A 16385-nucleotide genomic window follows, 5' to 3' on the forward strand; every position below is an offset into this window, starting at 1 on the left:
ACCTGAATACTATTGTGTTTTCATTTTGGTTGTCATTTTATAACATAAGGAAGTAATTTTCTTTTTTGGTTGGGTTTTATTTCACACCAACACAGTAGTGGTCATATGGTGACTTTCCTGGTTGTCGAGGAAGACCTTGGGCGCTCCTCACAATCCGGCATCCGAGTAGAACCAGCTAGCCAGATAGCTGCCTCTTATGAAAGAATCTGAAGGCCCTGGCAGGATTTGAACCTACAGCAGTAAGGGTCAAGTAGCCTGAAGTCAACAAGATGAACCATTCAGCCACAGACACCCTAAGCAAGTCAATGCACAGTAATTTTATAACATAAATCATTTTGTTGTTTTTTTACATTAACATGGTACTAGAGAGACTAATACTTCATTGGTGGGTGAATCTCGAACTTCAGGAAGTTTGAAAAGAAAACAAAATGGAAATTGATTACACACATTTTAATTTTTTTATTTGGATGAACGTTGCTGTTTTTGTATAGACAAATAGTTATGACAAAAGTAAAATGTTCTGATTTTACAATTATCATTGGCATGGCAATTTATACAAAAATTAAAAGAAACATTTACTTCTTCAATGCAACCTATATGAAGACTGAAAAATATGAGAAGAAATTTCCTTGATATGAGGTTTAATGTTTTCACATGGAATGTATTTGAGAATGTTTTTTAGAGTGAACAAAATATTTAAATGGTCAAAAATAAAATACATGTATTTTCTTTTCCAAAACAAAAACATTTTTTTTTACAAGCAATAATTCAATTTTGAAACTTTGGTCAAATAAATAAAAAGTTTACTGTACATGTATGAAATAATTATTCCATTTGAGACTATGGTACAAGATGTTCAGTCAGACATTTTCAACTGATTGCAAAATGCTGATTAAGCAAATTTAGACATTTAAAAATTGCTGAGTAAACAATATTACAACTTTAAAAAGATGAAATGAAAGTATTAGCACTGTTATTTATCACATGTTGTAAGACAATAAAATTTCATCACATCTAAACAAGTAGATAGTTTTTATTTTTAGTAAAAACCTATGAAATACCCCTTATTTTTTCAAAGAATAACCATTTACTACTGTACAAAATTATACATACATACACGCTTTCAACAATATACATTTTATACAAAACAATAACGTTCCAAAAATAATTGACAACTAAAAATGTGAGTCAAATTTTAAGAAACAAAAATAATGCAGGAAAAAATATTAATAAACATTTCTCTATTAATAAATGTAACATTTCTTAAAGGGACTTGGTCCCGTTTTTAATACAGTGCACTTTTTATAATACAATAACTGAAAATGGAGATTGAAAGTTAGCTGTAGGAAAAAAAAATTGAACAGGAAACTTACAATGAATGTAAACATGTAATTTACATCTAATGTACACATGTAAATGAAACCCATAGTGCAAAAAGATTGTAATTATAACCCTGTCATTCCAGGAGTTACATCTGTTTTGCACGGAGCTTTCGAAATGGCAGCTTACAGCTTTCTCCACCTTTACACTTAAAATTCCAATTTCTGTATCTCTCATCACAATTGTTTGTGACTATAATCATGTATATAGTTACTCCATTGTCTTTAATCAACACAATCTCCCTTAATACATTCTTCAGTAAGTGCTCACAAAAACTATTTCACCTTAAATGCCTTTATTCGTCTCTATTTAGATAAATAAAGACTTCGAAATAAATAAACACAAAGCATCAAGGAGAAGATAAAATCAAAAATAAATATTTAAAAAAAAAAGCCATTTTCATTTATACTTTTCTCATGATTCATAAATGAAATGGTTTTACTTTATCGAAAGACTTTGGTATATTTACCAGGATTCCTCAAGATTTACTTCTAATACCTTTACTCTGTTCCCCCAACCTTTACCTTCTTAAATAATAAATTCATTCCTTTCCCTAAATAACTCAACTGCCGTTCAAATTTTTTAAAATTTCATTAAAAAATTATTTTTCAAGTCATTAAATCCCCTGAACAGTTTGACTTTCTTGGATAACTTGTCAGAAAAATCTTTTTAACCCTTAATCTGCTGGAACCAAAAGTGATCAGACTTTGCCACCAGTATATAGCCACGCCAGCCTGTACATCTGTGCAGTCTAACCAGGCTCTATACAGTTGGCAGCTTAACTTTTGTATTTTGATATTGAAATCCCTTGAACTTTGAATAGACTGTTTTAAATTCAAAGCTGGACAGATCCACTAAATAGCAGGTTACGGGTTAATAAAAGAATGAAAAAAAAACCCACTCTCTATGGTCAACAATATGGAAGGATTTCTGTTGTTTTCCACTCAAGAATTATTCATAATAAAGCACCATTAGGCTGTCAAGTTGCATATTCATTATGTATTTCTACACAAGTGCACTTTTATACTTTATTTATTGTTGTATCAATCACAGATTGTCACTCTTTGTTGTTACTGTTGCTTTTCTTACACAACATAATTCTTCATTTCTTTACAATGTTACGTACACACTTCAGTATCCTCTCAAAAGTAAATTTTTCACTAATCTGTCACATCAACGTTTCTTATCTATGACTTAGATTTGGTCGGTATACTTTTCTGTAATGCAGTGATTTGTTCATTTCCGAGGGTGATTTTATCCTCCAATTCTTGCATCTGTATTGTATATTTTGACTTCATTTTAATGTAATAATGATAGTCTTCAAGTTGTGCCTCGGTGAAACAATCATGTAAAATGGCCTCCACTTGGTCGCTACGACGATCAATATCCGTCTTAAGCTCCTTCGCGTCCTCGTGTTGCTGGTACAGACGATCTCGCTTGTCAAACGTCATTTTCTGTAAAATATACAACAACAGATTAAAGAAAAGGTAAGATATAAAAGTTAAGTTTATCAAGATTTATCATCTATTAAGCTCAAAAGATTCGACCAAACCAAATATATCAAATGGACGTGTCCATTTTTCAATCTGAATAAAACCATTCATCACAAATAGGGAAAATTTCAAAATATGTAGTGACTGAATAGCAAACAGTACAAACCATTATCAGACAGCTTGGATGTGCTGACTGATTATGGTCTGCAATGGTCGATTTGGTAAATCAGTCATGTCAAAATTTGTTTTTTATGACTTAGATTTGCTTGGTGTACTTTTCTGTAATGCTGTAATTTGTTAATTTCCGAACAGGCTCAGGATAAAGTTACTAGTCCAGTTTAAAAAAAAATTTACAATCAAATATGAAAAGGAATTAAACAATACAACTTTTCATAGACCCTTATTTTGAGTTGATCTTCCTCACATTGCTACATAAATGATAACTACTTCTCATGATCAGAGATATAAAATTATGTAGAAATAGAAAATAAAATTGAACAAAACTGACGAATATTCAATTATTAAAACAGATCCTTTAACATAACCAACATAAATGGAGTAAATAAAAAACAAGAATCATTTCAGTAGACCATACCTTGATTTTTTCATTGGTATTTTCAGTCAGACCCTGGATGGTGTTCTCGGCACGTGCTAGCAGACCGGACAGTTTCAGGAGAAGACGTATAATCTTATCAATGTCATCAATGTAGGACTTGTACTTGTCCTTCTCTTGTTGATTACGACAATGCTTCTCTACGTATGATGCCACCTGAAATAAAGAAATAATAATATTAAAGAGATTAAAACATGGGCAAAGGTCTGTGTGTGTATGTGTGTATTCTATGCTTAATGAGGATCCATCCGCCCTTTCAGGCACTGAGCTTACGGACCCCAGTAACAGTCAGTAATAGTAGTATAGTTGGTGTTTATCCTTGGAAGAAAGTTGTTTTGAATCAGTAACTTCTGAAATGAATGATCAATCCCAACTCAACTAACAGAGGCATACTTTGGAAAATTATTTGTATTATTCATTACAAGATATTTCTCAGTCATTTTATGATTATATATAAAAAATCAAAATATAATATATAAATTCAACATCTGATGAAACATAATTACATATTCAAGTATACTGTCAGAAACAATGTTATCAAATTTAAAATTATCTTCACAATTTTGCCAGTGCTAAATGGTTAATATATACCTGTTTTCCAAGGGATTCATTCTCTTCAATATCAATCAACAATTCCTTCTTGTCGTCTTTGAGAACATCTACCTTCTTTACCATACTCTGTAATAACTCCTCCTGTAATTTAATACACAAGTTTATCAATAAGTAATTTAACTAAACAGCACTTGTCCAACTATTACCCCTCCCTGATAATACACTACATTCTATTGGTATTCTTTATAAAAAGAAAAAAACGAGTTTGTACCCCATCAGGGGCATCCCAAGGTCTAATACTTCTGCAGTAAACCTGGAAAATCATTATAATTTTGACTTTTACAGTTTTAGTGTAGTGATTTAAAATCCAACCATATAACCAAATGATCAATAATAAAAACTTAATTTAATTTATAATTTATGTAACAAATTATAATTCTGAAATTACAGAGGTATCTTGATTATATAGTTAACTAGTTGATCTTTTCTTTCACATTTTAAAGTAGGTTTTGTACAAAGAAATGAATTGATAAAATAAACGACATAATTCAGTTACAAATGAAGTATTTCCTCAAGTACAATTATAGAAATAAAATTTAGACACTATAATGCTTTATTGTTATAACATGATGTGTAACAGATTATATATAACAAACCTTTTTCTCAGCGAGGGAATCATTATCACCTATGTCTTGTGTAAGTTGATCACCAAACTTTCTGATCTCTAATTCTATCATAGCTTTTGGTGGTGACACATAATAGTTTGAGGGCATAGGAGATGTTGGTCTGTAAATGAAATTTTTTTATATAATTAGGATGCTGGTAAAAAAGCACATACATTTTTTACATTAATAAAAATAAAAACCTTTTTTTTCTTTCTGAATTGCTACCCAGATTGTCTTACCGTAATTCTTTTAATGAGAAATACAAATACCTCCTAATCACCTAAAGAGCTAGTTTAACAGCAAATGAGAAACTTTACCTACTTTTCTAAAAGTATTCAATAGTATTTAAACTTTTGTCTTTATGTGAGATTTGAGTTTGCAGAAATAACATCAAAAACAAAATAAACAAAGTGAACCAGCAATTGTTCTGGAAATTTACAAGTATTACATTAAAAATATGCCATGAAAGAACGGCTTTTAAATAACTATTATGACAAACTTACTCATTGTCTGTTTTGTCCTTCTGTTCTTCAGCCGAAGGTTCTGTTTTTGTACCAGAACGAGGTCGTCTTTCCTGACCTTCATCTGAGTCAACAGGAAGTAAACCATCCAAATACTGCATACGTATTTTCTTACTGTCCGATGTTAGCACCTCACTAAGTTGTTTATCACTGTCTTTTAATACTTTAGCAAGCTCTTGGGCCTTTTGATCACATTCCAATTCTTCTGCCGAAGGTTGACGGCCATGATTCACTGTGACTAGATGTGAACCATGACGATCTTTCTCAGGATTTGTTACACTTCCTCGTGATTTATTTGATACATCAGTACATGGTGCATCATAATTATTAGTCCTAGAACTGGATTCTGATTGGCTATTGTTACGACTCGCAACATGATTGTCTACATGATGTAAATGTGACCTTACATTACGAAGCTCACTACTAGAGTTTCTACTTTGACCTGGTGACCTATGATCATGTGACTGTGGTCTGTGTTCAAACGAGTCACCTCTTTGGTCATTCCTATGAGAGTTACCTCTCACATTTTGCTCACTTTGAGTATTACCTGGAAGCCTAGTGTGGAAATTAGCAACATTTTTATCACTTTGATGGCTGTCTGAATTATGGGAATTATTTGAACTGCCTGAAGAATGAGTCCGTGATCTTGAAAACGATTTTTCATAGTTTCTTTTATTTCCACTAGATAAAGTAGGTGTTTGCGTATTTTCTCTTTTTTGCACATTTTCATCAGTGTAATTAGGTTTCAGTCTTGTATCTGGACTAGGAATATTAGAATTTTGATCACGTAGATTTTGTTCATTATAGGGGCCCAAGTTCTGCTTCTGAGGCCGTGCTGGTACCTGAGGCTCAGGTACTGACTGACCTGGGCTTCTTTTTGACTCGGGCACTGAACCAGGTTTATAGTTATTATAATTATTGTGATTTAATGGATTATGAATGTTTGCACTTCCAGAATTTCTACTTTCATAGGGTCTAGGCGCATTATGATTTTGGAATGAATTTTTCCTAAACACTGGTTCATTTGGAACACTAGGTTGTTTTTGTCTGTATGTCCGGTTAGGCACAACTGGTGGTGTCACTCTAACACTATCTGCGGCGTCTGTACTGACTCGTTCCGGTGTTACCTGTTGTTCAGGTTTATCATTGTCAACCCTTTTCACAACAGGTCTTAATCTATCCCTAAAACTATCACTACTTTTTATTGAGCTTTCCAACTGTTCTAAAGAATCGGCAGCATTAACATCCTTCTCATCCGGTGAAATTGAACCCTTGTTAGCAGGATCGCCAGATTGCCGCTGGCTTTTTGAAGAAACTGGAGAATGACTGAACACTTCAATATTTTTAACACGGTCCTTAACTGAACACCTTAATTCCTCCTCAGTTAGGGTCTTTTCCTGTGCTTGGTTCATTGCTGGCCTTTGAACAACTGTGCTTACAAAACTTCCTGACGTATTTGAAACACTTGATGGTGAAGTTAATTTTTGCACTGATACTTGTGGCAGTGGCTTTGCCATAGACTTTTGCGCATGCTGTACAGTACTTACTTCAGCTGGTTGGAATGCAGGCACTTGAGGAGCTGGTTTCTGGCTATCTACGCCATGTAAAGCAGGACTGTTGGATCGATAACCTTGTGTTGGTGAATTACGTCCGTGAAGTTCAAGTTTCTTTCTCGGAGGTTTATTTGGTGTTATCTCAGCCACATCTCTGCTGTTCAGATCAGGATGTGGGCGGAACGGTTTTGAATCTTGGTGTGATCTCAGTAAACTGGTATCGGACGATGTTCTCTTGTATTTCCCTAGTTCCCTCGGCGCTGTTCTAGTCTTGTATGAACCATACGAGTCATCAGCACACCTGGAAATATATATCATAAAACATTGTATCATCTGATCACTTAAAACATAGTTTGAAGGGGAAAAGAAACAACTTCAATGACATAAATACAATGGTAACCGTTTCCAGTTTATTTCTATTTTTCAATTTTTTATTATATTTTTTTTTTATTATCATTTGTCTAACGTGCTTAAAGCAATTGTTCCATACTTGAATCAAGTCAGGTTAAGGATATTCAGAAAAATGACTAAAATAGCATTTGACTGCATTATATATTTTATTTTATCTTATATTAATAGTTTTTATAATTATATACTCCTATCCTTTATATTTAGATGATATCATGTCCATTAATTATATTAACATATTATACCGTAAAACCTTTATGGAAAAGTTATTTCACATCCCAAGAATGTGACAGCCCCTCTTAAAATAAATAATTACAATATTACACACACAAACACTTTATAAAATCCTCTCCTGTTAAGAGAACCCAATGATCGTCTTTTATATCCTTTTATATCCAACTTGGGCGACTTTTTACGTTTTCTCAGGATCTTTAACACATCAACAGAAAAATCCATGCTTTAACCCTCATTTGAGATAATCCCGTATTAGTCATAATGCATTTTGCATGTTCATATCCCAACACTTGAAATAAGACTGATACAAATGGTATTTCCTTTATCAAACAATACCCACTATCCTTATATCCCTAACCACGATTGATAATAAATCATGATAATAACTAAATATATTTAATTATATATCTTTACCATTATTATTTCTGCATCACTGATCTTTCTTTCTGATAAACCTTTATTATTAATAGTTAGATATGATTGAGTGATTTTCCCAACAATACAATGCTACCATCCCAGACACCTAGACCTGACTTATCACATGACATCTTCAATTAAAGGTGATAATTGTTATAAAATAGCTATTTAAGTCAATCAGCATATTTCTCACTTTTAGGTATTTCCTTTCATTATATAAAAGTGTCATTTATTTGTCCTTTAGATATTTTTAATTATAAATTGATAGTTGAAATATAATTGCTTTAACATTTTATTACATTCAGACAGTAACATATTTGCTGATCAATTTATTCATTATTAATATCTGAATTATTAAAATTATCACATATCTAATATAGCATATGCTGTTGTATATATAGATTGTTAAGTGTTATTTTAATTATTTATTTTCTTTCATAATAAAACAAAAATGGAAAAGAACAGATTAAATACTATTTTAACATGTATATAATAATCAAATGGTAAAAAGATATTGCATTATATATTTTTATTATGTCCTTAAAAAAATCTTATTCATATGGTGTAATAATTTAAAGAATTTTGCTCCAAATTAAGTTTTAAAACATTATACATGATTTCTTCTGCTTACGAGGTTTGAAGTTGAATGGACATTTAGATTAATTATACCTATATAAATTATACAGTACATTTTTAGCTAGATTGTTTTAGCCCCCACCTTGATATGTGTGACTCATATAATACATAAATTATAAATTCATCTCATATATTATAACAGTGGACATGTTTTATTGGGTTCATACGAGGCTACTTTCCATTTAGATAGTTAAATTACAATGAAATATGCAGGGCATTCAGCCATAAATAAAAATAAAACAATACCGGCGTAATAAATTATTGCACTGAACAACAACAACAACAGGGCAATGTCATATCAGTATGGACTTCTCACTTTTTTAAACTCTTCCTTTTATACTTTAATATAAATCATTTAATTCTTAGAATGGAAAGTTTCAAATCCACAGCAAAAGAAATTCCATTAAACAAAGACGGACCTGGAACTTCAGAAAAAAGCATTTTTATGTTGTTTTTTTATACTTTTTCACACAGAATTGAGGACACATATACAATAAATGCAAGACTTCTAGACTGTAACATAATCAGTATACCTTATAATGAAAGGGCAGAAGTATGTTATTAATTAACAATTTTTGTTTAGTATGGCTTAATCATCCATACACCTAAATATACATGCTAGTTTTTCAGACAAATATCTGACATGAAATGAAAAGTACATCATGTGATACCAAAGCATATACAATTTGCAATTTTTGTTTACAGAATTTCATACCTGATTCCCCATCGTTGGTAAGCATACATCATGTAGCCTCAATACTTTGATAAAATCCAAAGAATATAGGAATAAGAATTTAACTTCACTCCTCCATCATTGGATCATAAATTGTATATGATATTAATTCATTTACATGTCTATGCATTCTTTAATACTGCTAATAACAAAACATTTACATATCTTTGTCAATGTGTAACTCAAAGGAATTGAAAATGTACAAAGAATTTCATTATCCAATTTCGTTGTTACTATCATTTATATCATTTATAGAAGTTGAATAATGTATATTCTAAGCACCGACCTTTGTATGACCATGTTTCCTGAACCATTAAAAATAAATATTCAAAGCATGGAAAATTAGCCTTTTACAAAGCACTTGAGTTCTGTTGATGAAAACACTGATTATAATTTTCCATAAAGAAGCTTTTTTGTTGCTAAAAGAAACACCTGACACACCACTATAAAATCATTCAAAAATCGTTCTTCTTCACTGAGAAACATCCAAAACCAGTACTCAAAAAGCACGGAAAGCACCAAGTTCGTTTGACACTACCTATTACATCTATAATGAAATAAAACCACCACATTAATTAGACCATCTCTAACATCTGTAGCTCTCTAATTTCCCCTATGATTCCTGCAGTTAAAGACAACGCTATCCTATTCGTATTGCCCAGGTATGATGTACTGATGATATAAACTAGCTGATTATTTTCTCTAACAGTTATTTTCCCTTCACTGTTAATCCAATCAAATATGTTATAAATCCTTCAATTAAGGAAACATAGAAAAACATGAAACTGTTCTAGTAGAACTTCTATCTCACAACTTATCGGCAATAAACTTCTCCAAGAGATCAGAAAAAAAGTAGTAAAACCTCCACTTCTTCACATTCCAGGCATTAATATTCCCTCCAAAAACAAAGGTAATAGAATTCCTACATTAAATTAAGACCCCTTTTCTCACGAAATTTTGCCACTTTAACAAGTATTTCTGGATTTTTTTTATGGTGAATTTTCTCCTGCAAGCTTGATGCTGGGTTGTTAAACGCTGGATATGCAAGGGAAGGGGGTGAACAAATGGTTGTAGAAAATGTCCATTAATATTCCAACTGGGAAAAATTCAAACTGCCACACCTTGAACTATAATTGAATGTAGTGATAAAAATCTCCCTAAAGATAACAGATGTTTCCCTGTTTTTAAAAACAACGTTCCACAACTAAAACCTGCAGCATCATCCATTCACAAACTCAATCATTAAAGGGAGATGGTAACCCATATATTAAAGGGAGGTTTTCAATATCTGGGGGACAGAAAAACTGAAATCTTGATCTAGAAAAAGAAAATCCCACTGCAAAGGAAGTTTAGTTTGTAACTTTCGTTGAATTTTAAAATCAAATAGTAAAAAACTTCACTGGTGCAGCCATCTTAATCAAATATTGGCATGCATGTTTTCATCTTGACTAGAAAAGGAAATCACACTGCAAAGGTCAAGTTAAATTTGTCACTTTGGTTCATATGATAAAACTTCACCGGTGTAGATATCTTTTATTAAATATTGACATGCATGTGTTCATTTTGACCACACAAAAAATCAGAGAAATTATATTTCCTGTAACATCTATTATTGTTATTTAAGACCTGCATCAGTTGATTTTTCTGATAATGCAGCAGCTTATAATCAACATAACAATAGTTCCCTCTGTGGAAATTTACTATAATTGATTTAACAACACATCTGCCAAAATTTTGAAACTTGACAACCTCCCTTTAAGATACAATACAACCACAAAGGTGCTTAATTTCTATATTAAATCCTCTTAGAGTACAGATCCAGATTACTGGGTGCAAAATTAATGATATTCAACCTGTACACAATGGTGCAAAAGATAAAACTATCAACTACATGCAGAGCAGTACAGCAGTGGTCAAACACTCTTGTACAGTTAAAATTAAAAAAGATTAAAATGTCAGTCCAGATATTTAAATGTCAAAATCACAGTTTCATATGAATCACCAATCCATTTTGTTTACAACATGTATACCGGTACACTTTTTATGACCTAAACATACTGTTAAGCAAAATAAAAAAAGAACAGAAAACCATTATTTTATATCAAATACATGAACAATAAAACAAAATCCAGCTTAAATGGAAAAACTAGGCTTCAAACATTCGTTGAAATCTCCCACATAGCAGAAAATCCATGAAAATCAAACATGAAAAATATTGCCATGATGTACCTGACAGAAAATTTAAACAAAATTAATTAATAAACATAAATATTCCATGAAAGACAAATCCTTTCCGTTAATATAAACATTAGGAGTAACTAGAACTGCCACTATCATGGCGTGAATACCCCCGCATACCACTTTGTCAGAATCAACAGTGGCCATTTAGAGCTCAAGGACAACCTCCCTGCCAAATCTGAGATTACTAAGCCAGTGCATTGCTAAGTTATGTATTCTACATGCTTCAAATGTGAAAATGTCAAAATCAATACATTGCGGACAGGACATTCTTTAGCAATTGAGAAGAAAAGCTTTTTTTTGTCAAGGTCCCTGTGACCTTGACCTTTGACCCAGTGACCTCAAAATCAATAGGGGTCACCTTATAGTCATGATCAACATCCATGCCAAATATGAAGACTGTGGGTCAAAGGAATCTTAAGTTAATGGGTGGACAAACTTTTTGAAGTCAAAGTCCCTATGACCTTGACCTTTGATCCAGTGACCTCAAAATCAAAAGGGGTCATCTACTAATCATGATCAACATCCATGCCAAATATGAAGACTGTGGGTCAAAGGAATCTAAAGTTATTTGGCAGACAAACTTTTTGAAGTCAAAGTCCCTGTGACCTTGACCTTTGACCTGGTGACCTCAAAATCAATAGGGGTCATCTACTAATCATGACTAACCTCCATACCAAATATGAAGACTGTGGGTCAAAGGAATCTTAAGTTATAGGGCGGACAAGCTTTTTGAAGTCAAGGCCCCTGTGACCTTGACCTTTGACCTGGTGACCTCAAAGTCAATAGGGGTCATCTATTAATCATGACTAACCTCCATGCCAAATATGAAGACTGTGGGTCAAAGGAATCTGAAGTTATTGGACAGACAAGCTTTTTGAAGTCAAGGCCCTTGTGACCTTGACCTTTGACCTGGTGACCTCAAAGTCAATAGGGGTCATCTACTAATCATGACTAACCTCCATGCCAAATATGAAGACTGTGGGTCAAAGGAATCTTAAGTTATTGGGCGGACAAGCTTTTTGTAGTCAAGGCCCCTGTAACCTTGACCTTTGACCTGGTGACCTCAAAATCAATAGGAGTCATCTACTAATCATGACTAACCTCCATTCCAAATATGAAGACTGTAGGTCAAAGGAATCTGAAGTTATTGGGCGGACAAGCTTTTTGAAGTCAAGGCCCCTGTGACCTTGACCTTTGACCTGGTGACCTCAAAATCAATAGGTTTCATCTACTAATCATGACTAACCTCCATGCCAAATATGACGACTGTAAGTCAAAGGAATCTGAAGTTATTGGGCGGACAAGCTTTTTGAAGTCAAGGCCCCTGTGACCTTGACCTTTGACCTAGTGACCTCAAAATCAATAGGGGTCATCTACTAATCATGACTAACCTCCATGCCAAATATGACGACTGTAGGTCAAAGGAATCTTAAGTTATTGGGCGGACAAGCTTTTTGAAGTCAAGGCCCCTGTGACCTTGACCTTTGACCTAGTGACCTCAAAATCAATAGGGGTCATCTACTTATCATGACAAACCTCCATGCCAAATATGATGACTGTAGGTCAAAGGAATCTTAAGTTATTGGGCGGACAAGCTTTTTGAAGTCAAGGCCCCTGTGACCTTGACCTTTGACCTAGTAACCTCAAAATCAATAGGGGTCATCTACTAATCATGACTAACCTCCATGCCAAATATGAAGACTGTGGGTCAAAGGAATCTTAAGTTATTGGGCGGACAAGAAAAAACCGACGGACGGACGGCCGGACGGACGGACGGACAGCCGGACGGACAAGCTGATTCCAGTATACCCCCCTTACAACTTTGTTGTGCGGGGGTATAAAAATTATTTCACAGAATCAAGAACTTGGCAAGAAACAGTTTCTCTCTGAAACAAAACATATGTGATAACTGCTATTATTTTTAGGTATCCAAATAGTTTTTGTTACAGAAAAACAAAACACTATATCTTTTGTCCTAGTCTATGAATATAAATTCCTGACCCAAAAATTCAAAAATTATTCAACACATTTCGAAAGTAATTTAAATGCATCACATAAGATCATAAAATCTTACGCTCCACAATTTGAAAACATCGTTAAATAATTCATCTTTCTTGCGTTTAGCGTAAATGTTTGAACGCTTGAAAAAACTTATCGTGAGCACAAATGTACATTTAGAAATCATTTACGAAACAAACTGAATAAATACCTCGCTTTCAAACCAAACGTGTTAAAATCTTCATTATCCAGCAATGTGAAAATGAACAATCGATGGAAAGCACATAAAATGAATTGTTTCGGACACCACGATGATCAGCACAATGACACCTCGTCATTATCTCTGGTCAACATGTTGTTATTGACCAATAAACGCTGGTAAAATATACGGACCACCGGCTTTATATGGTCGCTAAAACAGCCATATGTAATTTGATGCAAACTTTATTGTTTGAAAATTATCTTGTTTATTGTTCTACGTATCTTTAGGGTCATTTCAGAGACCATTCAAATGGCATTGAATAATTTCGCAGCCTTGGTATAAAATATTTCAACTTTTGACTCCTTATCGCCTGTTTTTACTATGACTCACCTGACCGAATGCTCATTTCAAACTTAAAACTTCAGATAGTGAAACATTTTCAAATAGTTAGACCGGAAAGCAAATGTCTTTCGCTGATAGTTTAATGTTTATGTCTCAAACTTTAAACTTGGTTACAATAAAATTCTGTCGTAATTTAAGTTTGCAAATTCATTATTTACCAGTTTGAGACCAGTCTCAAAAACAACAACCCTGACATGTAGTACATACTTTGACAAGATCAAACAAAACATATCATAAAATAAGGAATTAATGAAATACCTCACTCAATGAACAAAATCCTTTCATTATTTTCCTCCTAACATTTACAAAATGTCATCATGAACGATTTTCATTTTTTAGCGTTTTCCAATTTTGTTTAACGGATCACCCATAAAAGGAAGAATTTGATTGGTCAAAAGACTCAGAGACAAAAAATTGATTATTGCATTACAATGGCAGATGGCAAGTAATATCCCGCCACTTTGTATTGTACTTTTAACTTAATAAAACCATAATGTAATTGGTGTCTATGTGAAAGCTTTCAGCTATCTGTATCATTTTAATGGTCCTTGAAAACTGCTGTATTATCGATTCAAACATTGTTGGGAAATATGTGATGTAATTTCGGTCCAAAATTCATAGCTATGTTACATTATAACTTGTAGTCATTTTGTTCCGCTATTTTTTTCTCTCTCTCGCACATTTGCATTTCAATTGTATGCCTACTTAAGAATTGTGATGTTACGTAAGAAATTTGAACTTAAGTCCCTGCAATAGTTCAATACGTGAGTAAAATAAATAGATTTTTTTTTTCATTACCAAGCCACATGTTACTCAATATTTTAAAACAATCGGTGTAACAACTGCAGCAGATTTTCACAACTGGTAACTCATAAAAACTGCTTTTCCTCAAAAAACATTTTCTTTCAATGGAATTTATAACTTCAATATAATACTTCACACTATTTCATGTTTGATACTCAGAAATAAAATAATCTCTCCTTTGCTTACATAACATATATAATCTATTTTAAGAAAAGAGGAGTTAATATGGGATGGAGAAAAAAGAGCTCCTCAAGTGGAGGAAAACTACAAATTCTTTTTTAATTGTTTACTACATTAACAAATTACCTTCCTCGCTAGTTTTTTGTAGCCATGTGTAATATATCTTCAATTTTACGTTTATGTTCAACATTTATGTTCAGTTAATTGCTCATTTTCCAGGCAATCTTACAAATTACTTTATGTAGGTACATTTACAGACAGAGAAATGGAATCAGTAATGAAATTGTTATGTTTAGTGCTTGAAATTCAACATAGCATTTGAAACAAATGTTACTGTATCGAAACTTCTCGTATTTTCTTATTTTGAATTTCTTATAAATAATGTAACTATTGTTGTTGTTGAAGACTGAATTAGTCACATTTTTTTAACTTGTTATTGGCCTTATTGTCTAGCTGGACAACAATGCATTATCATAAAATTTATGCATCAACATACAGGAGGGAAACCTGATAAAAAATATGGAACTTGAAATCTTGAAGAAAAGTTGTTATTGGAATTCATATGGCTTTTTTATTCCTTAAACTGAGCATCCTAGCTAGTACAGAAATGCAACATAAAAAACTCTGGGCATCAGAAAAGCCAGAGAAAATTAGTAGTGACATACTTTTATTGTTTCAGGAGCTTATTTTCTGTGGTAATCAACATTATGTCACAAATTGTTAGGCTACAAAAAACAAGATGACAGGGTATTGGCAAATGATGCAATTACCTAACAGGTGCCCTTTCTTCTTTGTCTTGTACTGTTTTAATTTATTGTATGATAAGGAAATGATAATATTTACTTCAGCTGTTACAAATGATAACAGGCACATTTACAACCTAGGCCCAAAATAAATACATTTTTCATAATGATAAATTTGTATTTTCTGAAACTTGGTCCCAGTAAAGATAAGATAGCCCAAGATCTGACCATAAACCTTTGCTGCAAATGCAATGATATGGTGGTTTTGGTAGTTTACCCACTGTACCAGGGCAAATAAGCCACATGAGCATGGTTCAGACACATCATCGTTCCTAGGCAGGCTGTCATACAATTTACCAGTAAGAGCTGCCTTTCCCTTTCGCAAGGAACTGATAACTTCTTTACAAGCCAGAGCAGAGGTACAGTGCAAATGACCGTAGAAAGAATTTCATGATCAAACGCAATGAAAGTGACCTGCACCGCCCCAGAATCGAACCCGAGTCACCCGCTTCAACGTGTCCAACGCTCTTAATATTCAGTTAACCAGATGGTTTCAAATTAGATGTATTTATAAGGAAGCTATTGAGTTATACAGTCTGTTTATTAAAAA

At 33.0% G+C, this 16385-nt stretch overlaps 1 protein-coding gene across 1 annotated transcript in view; it reads right to left on the bottom strand.

Annotated features, from left to right (window-relative positions):
* Positions 1 to 435: 435 nt before the first annotated feature.
* The window catches only part of LOC132753256 (uncharacterized), a 56950-nt gene continuing 41000 nt past the window's right edge, over positions 436 to 16385 (bottom strand). The window contains exons 8-12 of the mRNA XM_060743699.1: positions 5207 to 7078; positions 4695 to 4824; positions 4078 to 4179; positions 3469 to 3642; positions 436 to 2834 (exon numbers count right to left, since the gene is read on the bottom strand). Of these exons, the coding sequence (XP_060599682.1) occupies positions 2568 to 2834; positions 3469 to 3642; positions 4078 to 4179; positions 4695 to 4824; positions 5207 to 7078 (2545 nt within the window). The 3' untranslated portion in view covers positions 436 to 2567. The remainder of the gene's footprint in view (positions 2835 to 3468; positions 3643 to 4077; positions 4180 to 4694; positions 4825 to 5206; positions 7079 to 16385) is intronic.

This window comes from Ruditapes philippinarum, unplaced genomic scaffold, assembly GCF_026571515.1.
Source record: "Ruditapes philippinarum isolate M1 unplaced genomic scaffold, ASM2657151v2 ctg826_1_1_1_1, whole genome shotgun sequence".
Taxonomy (NCBI): Eukaryota; Metazoa; Mollusca; class Bivalvia; order Venerida; family Veneridae; genus Ruditapes; species Ruditapes philippinarum.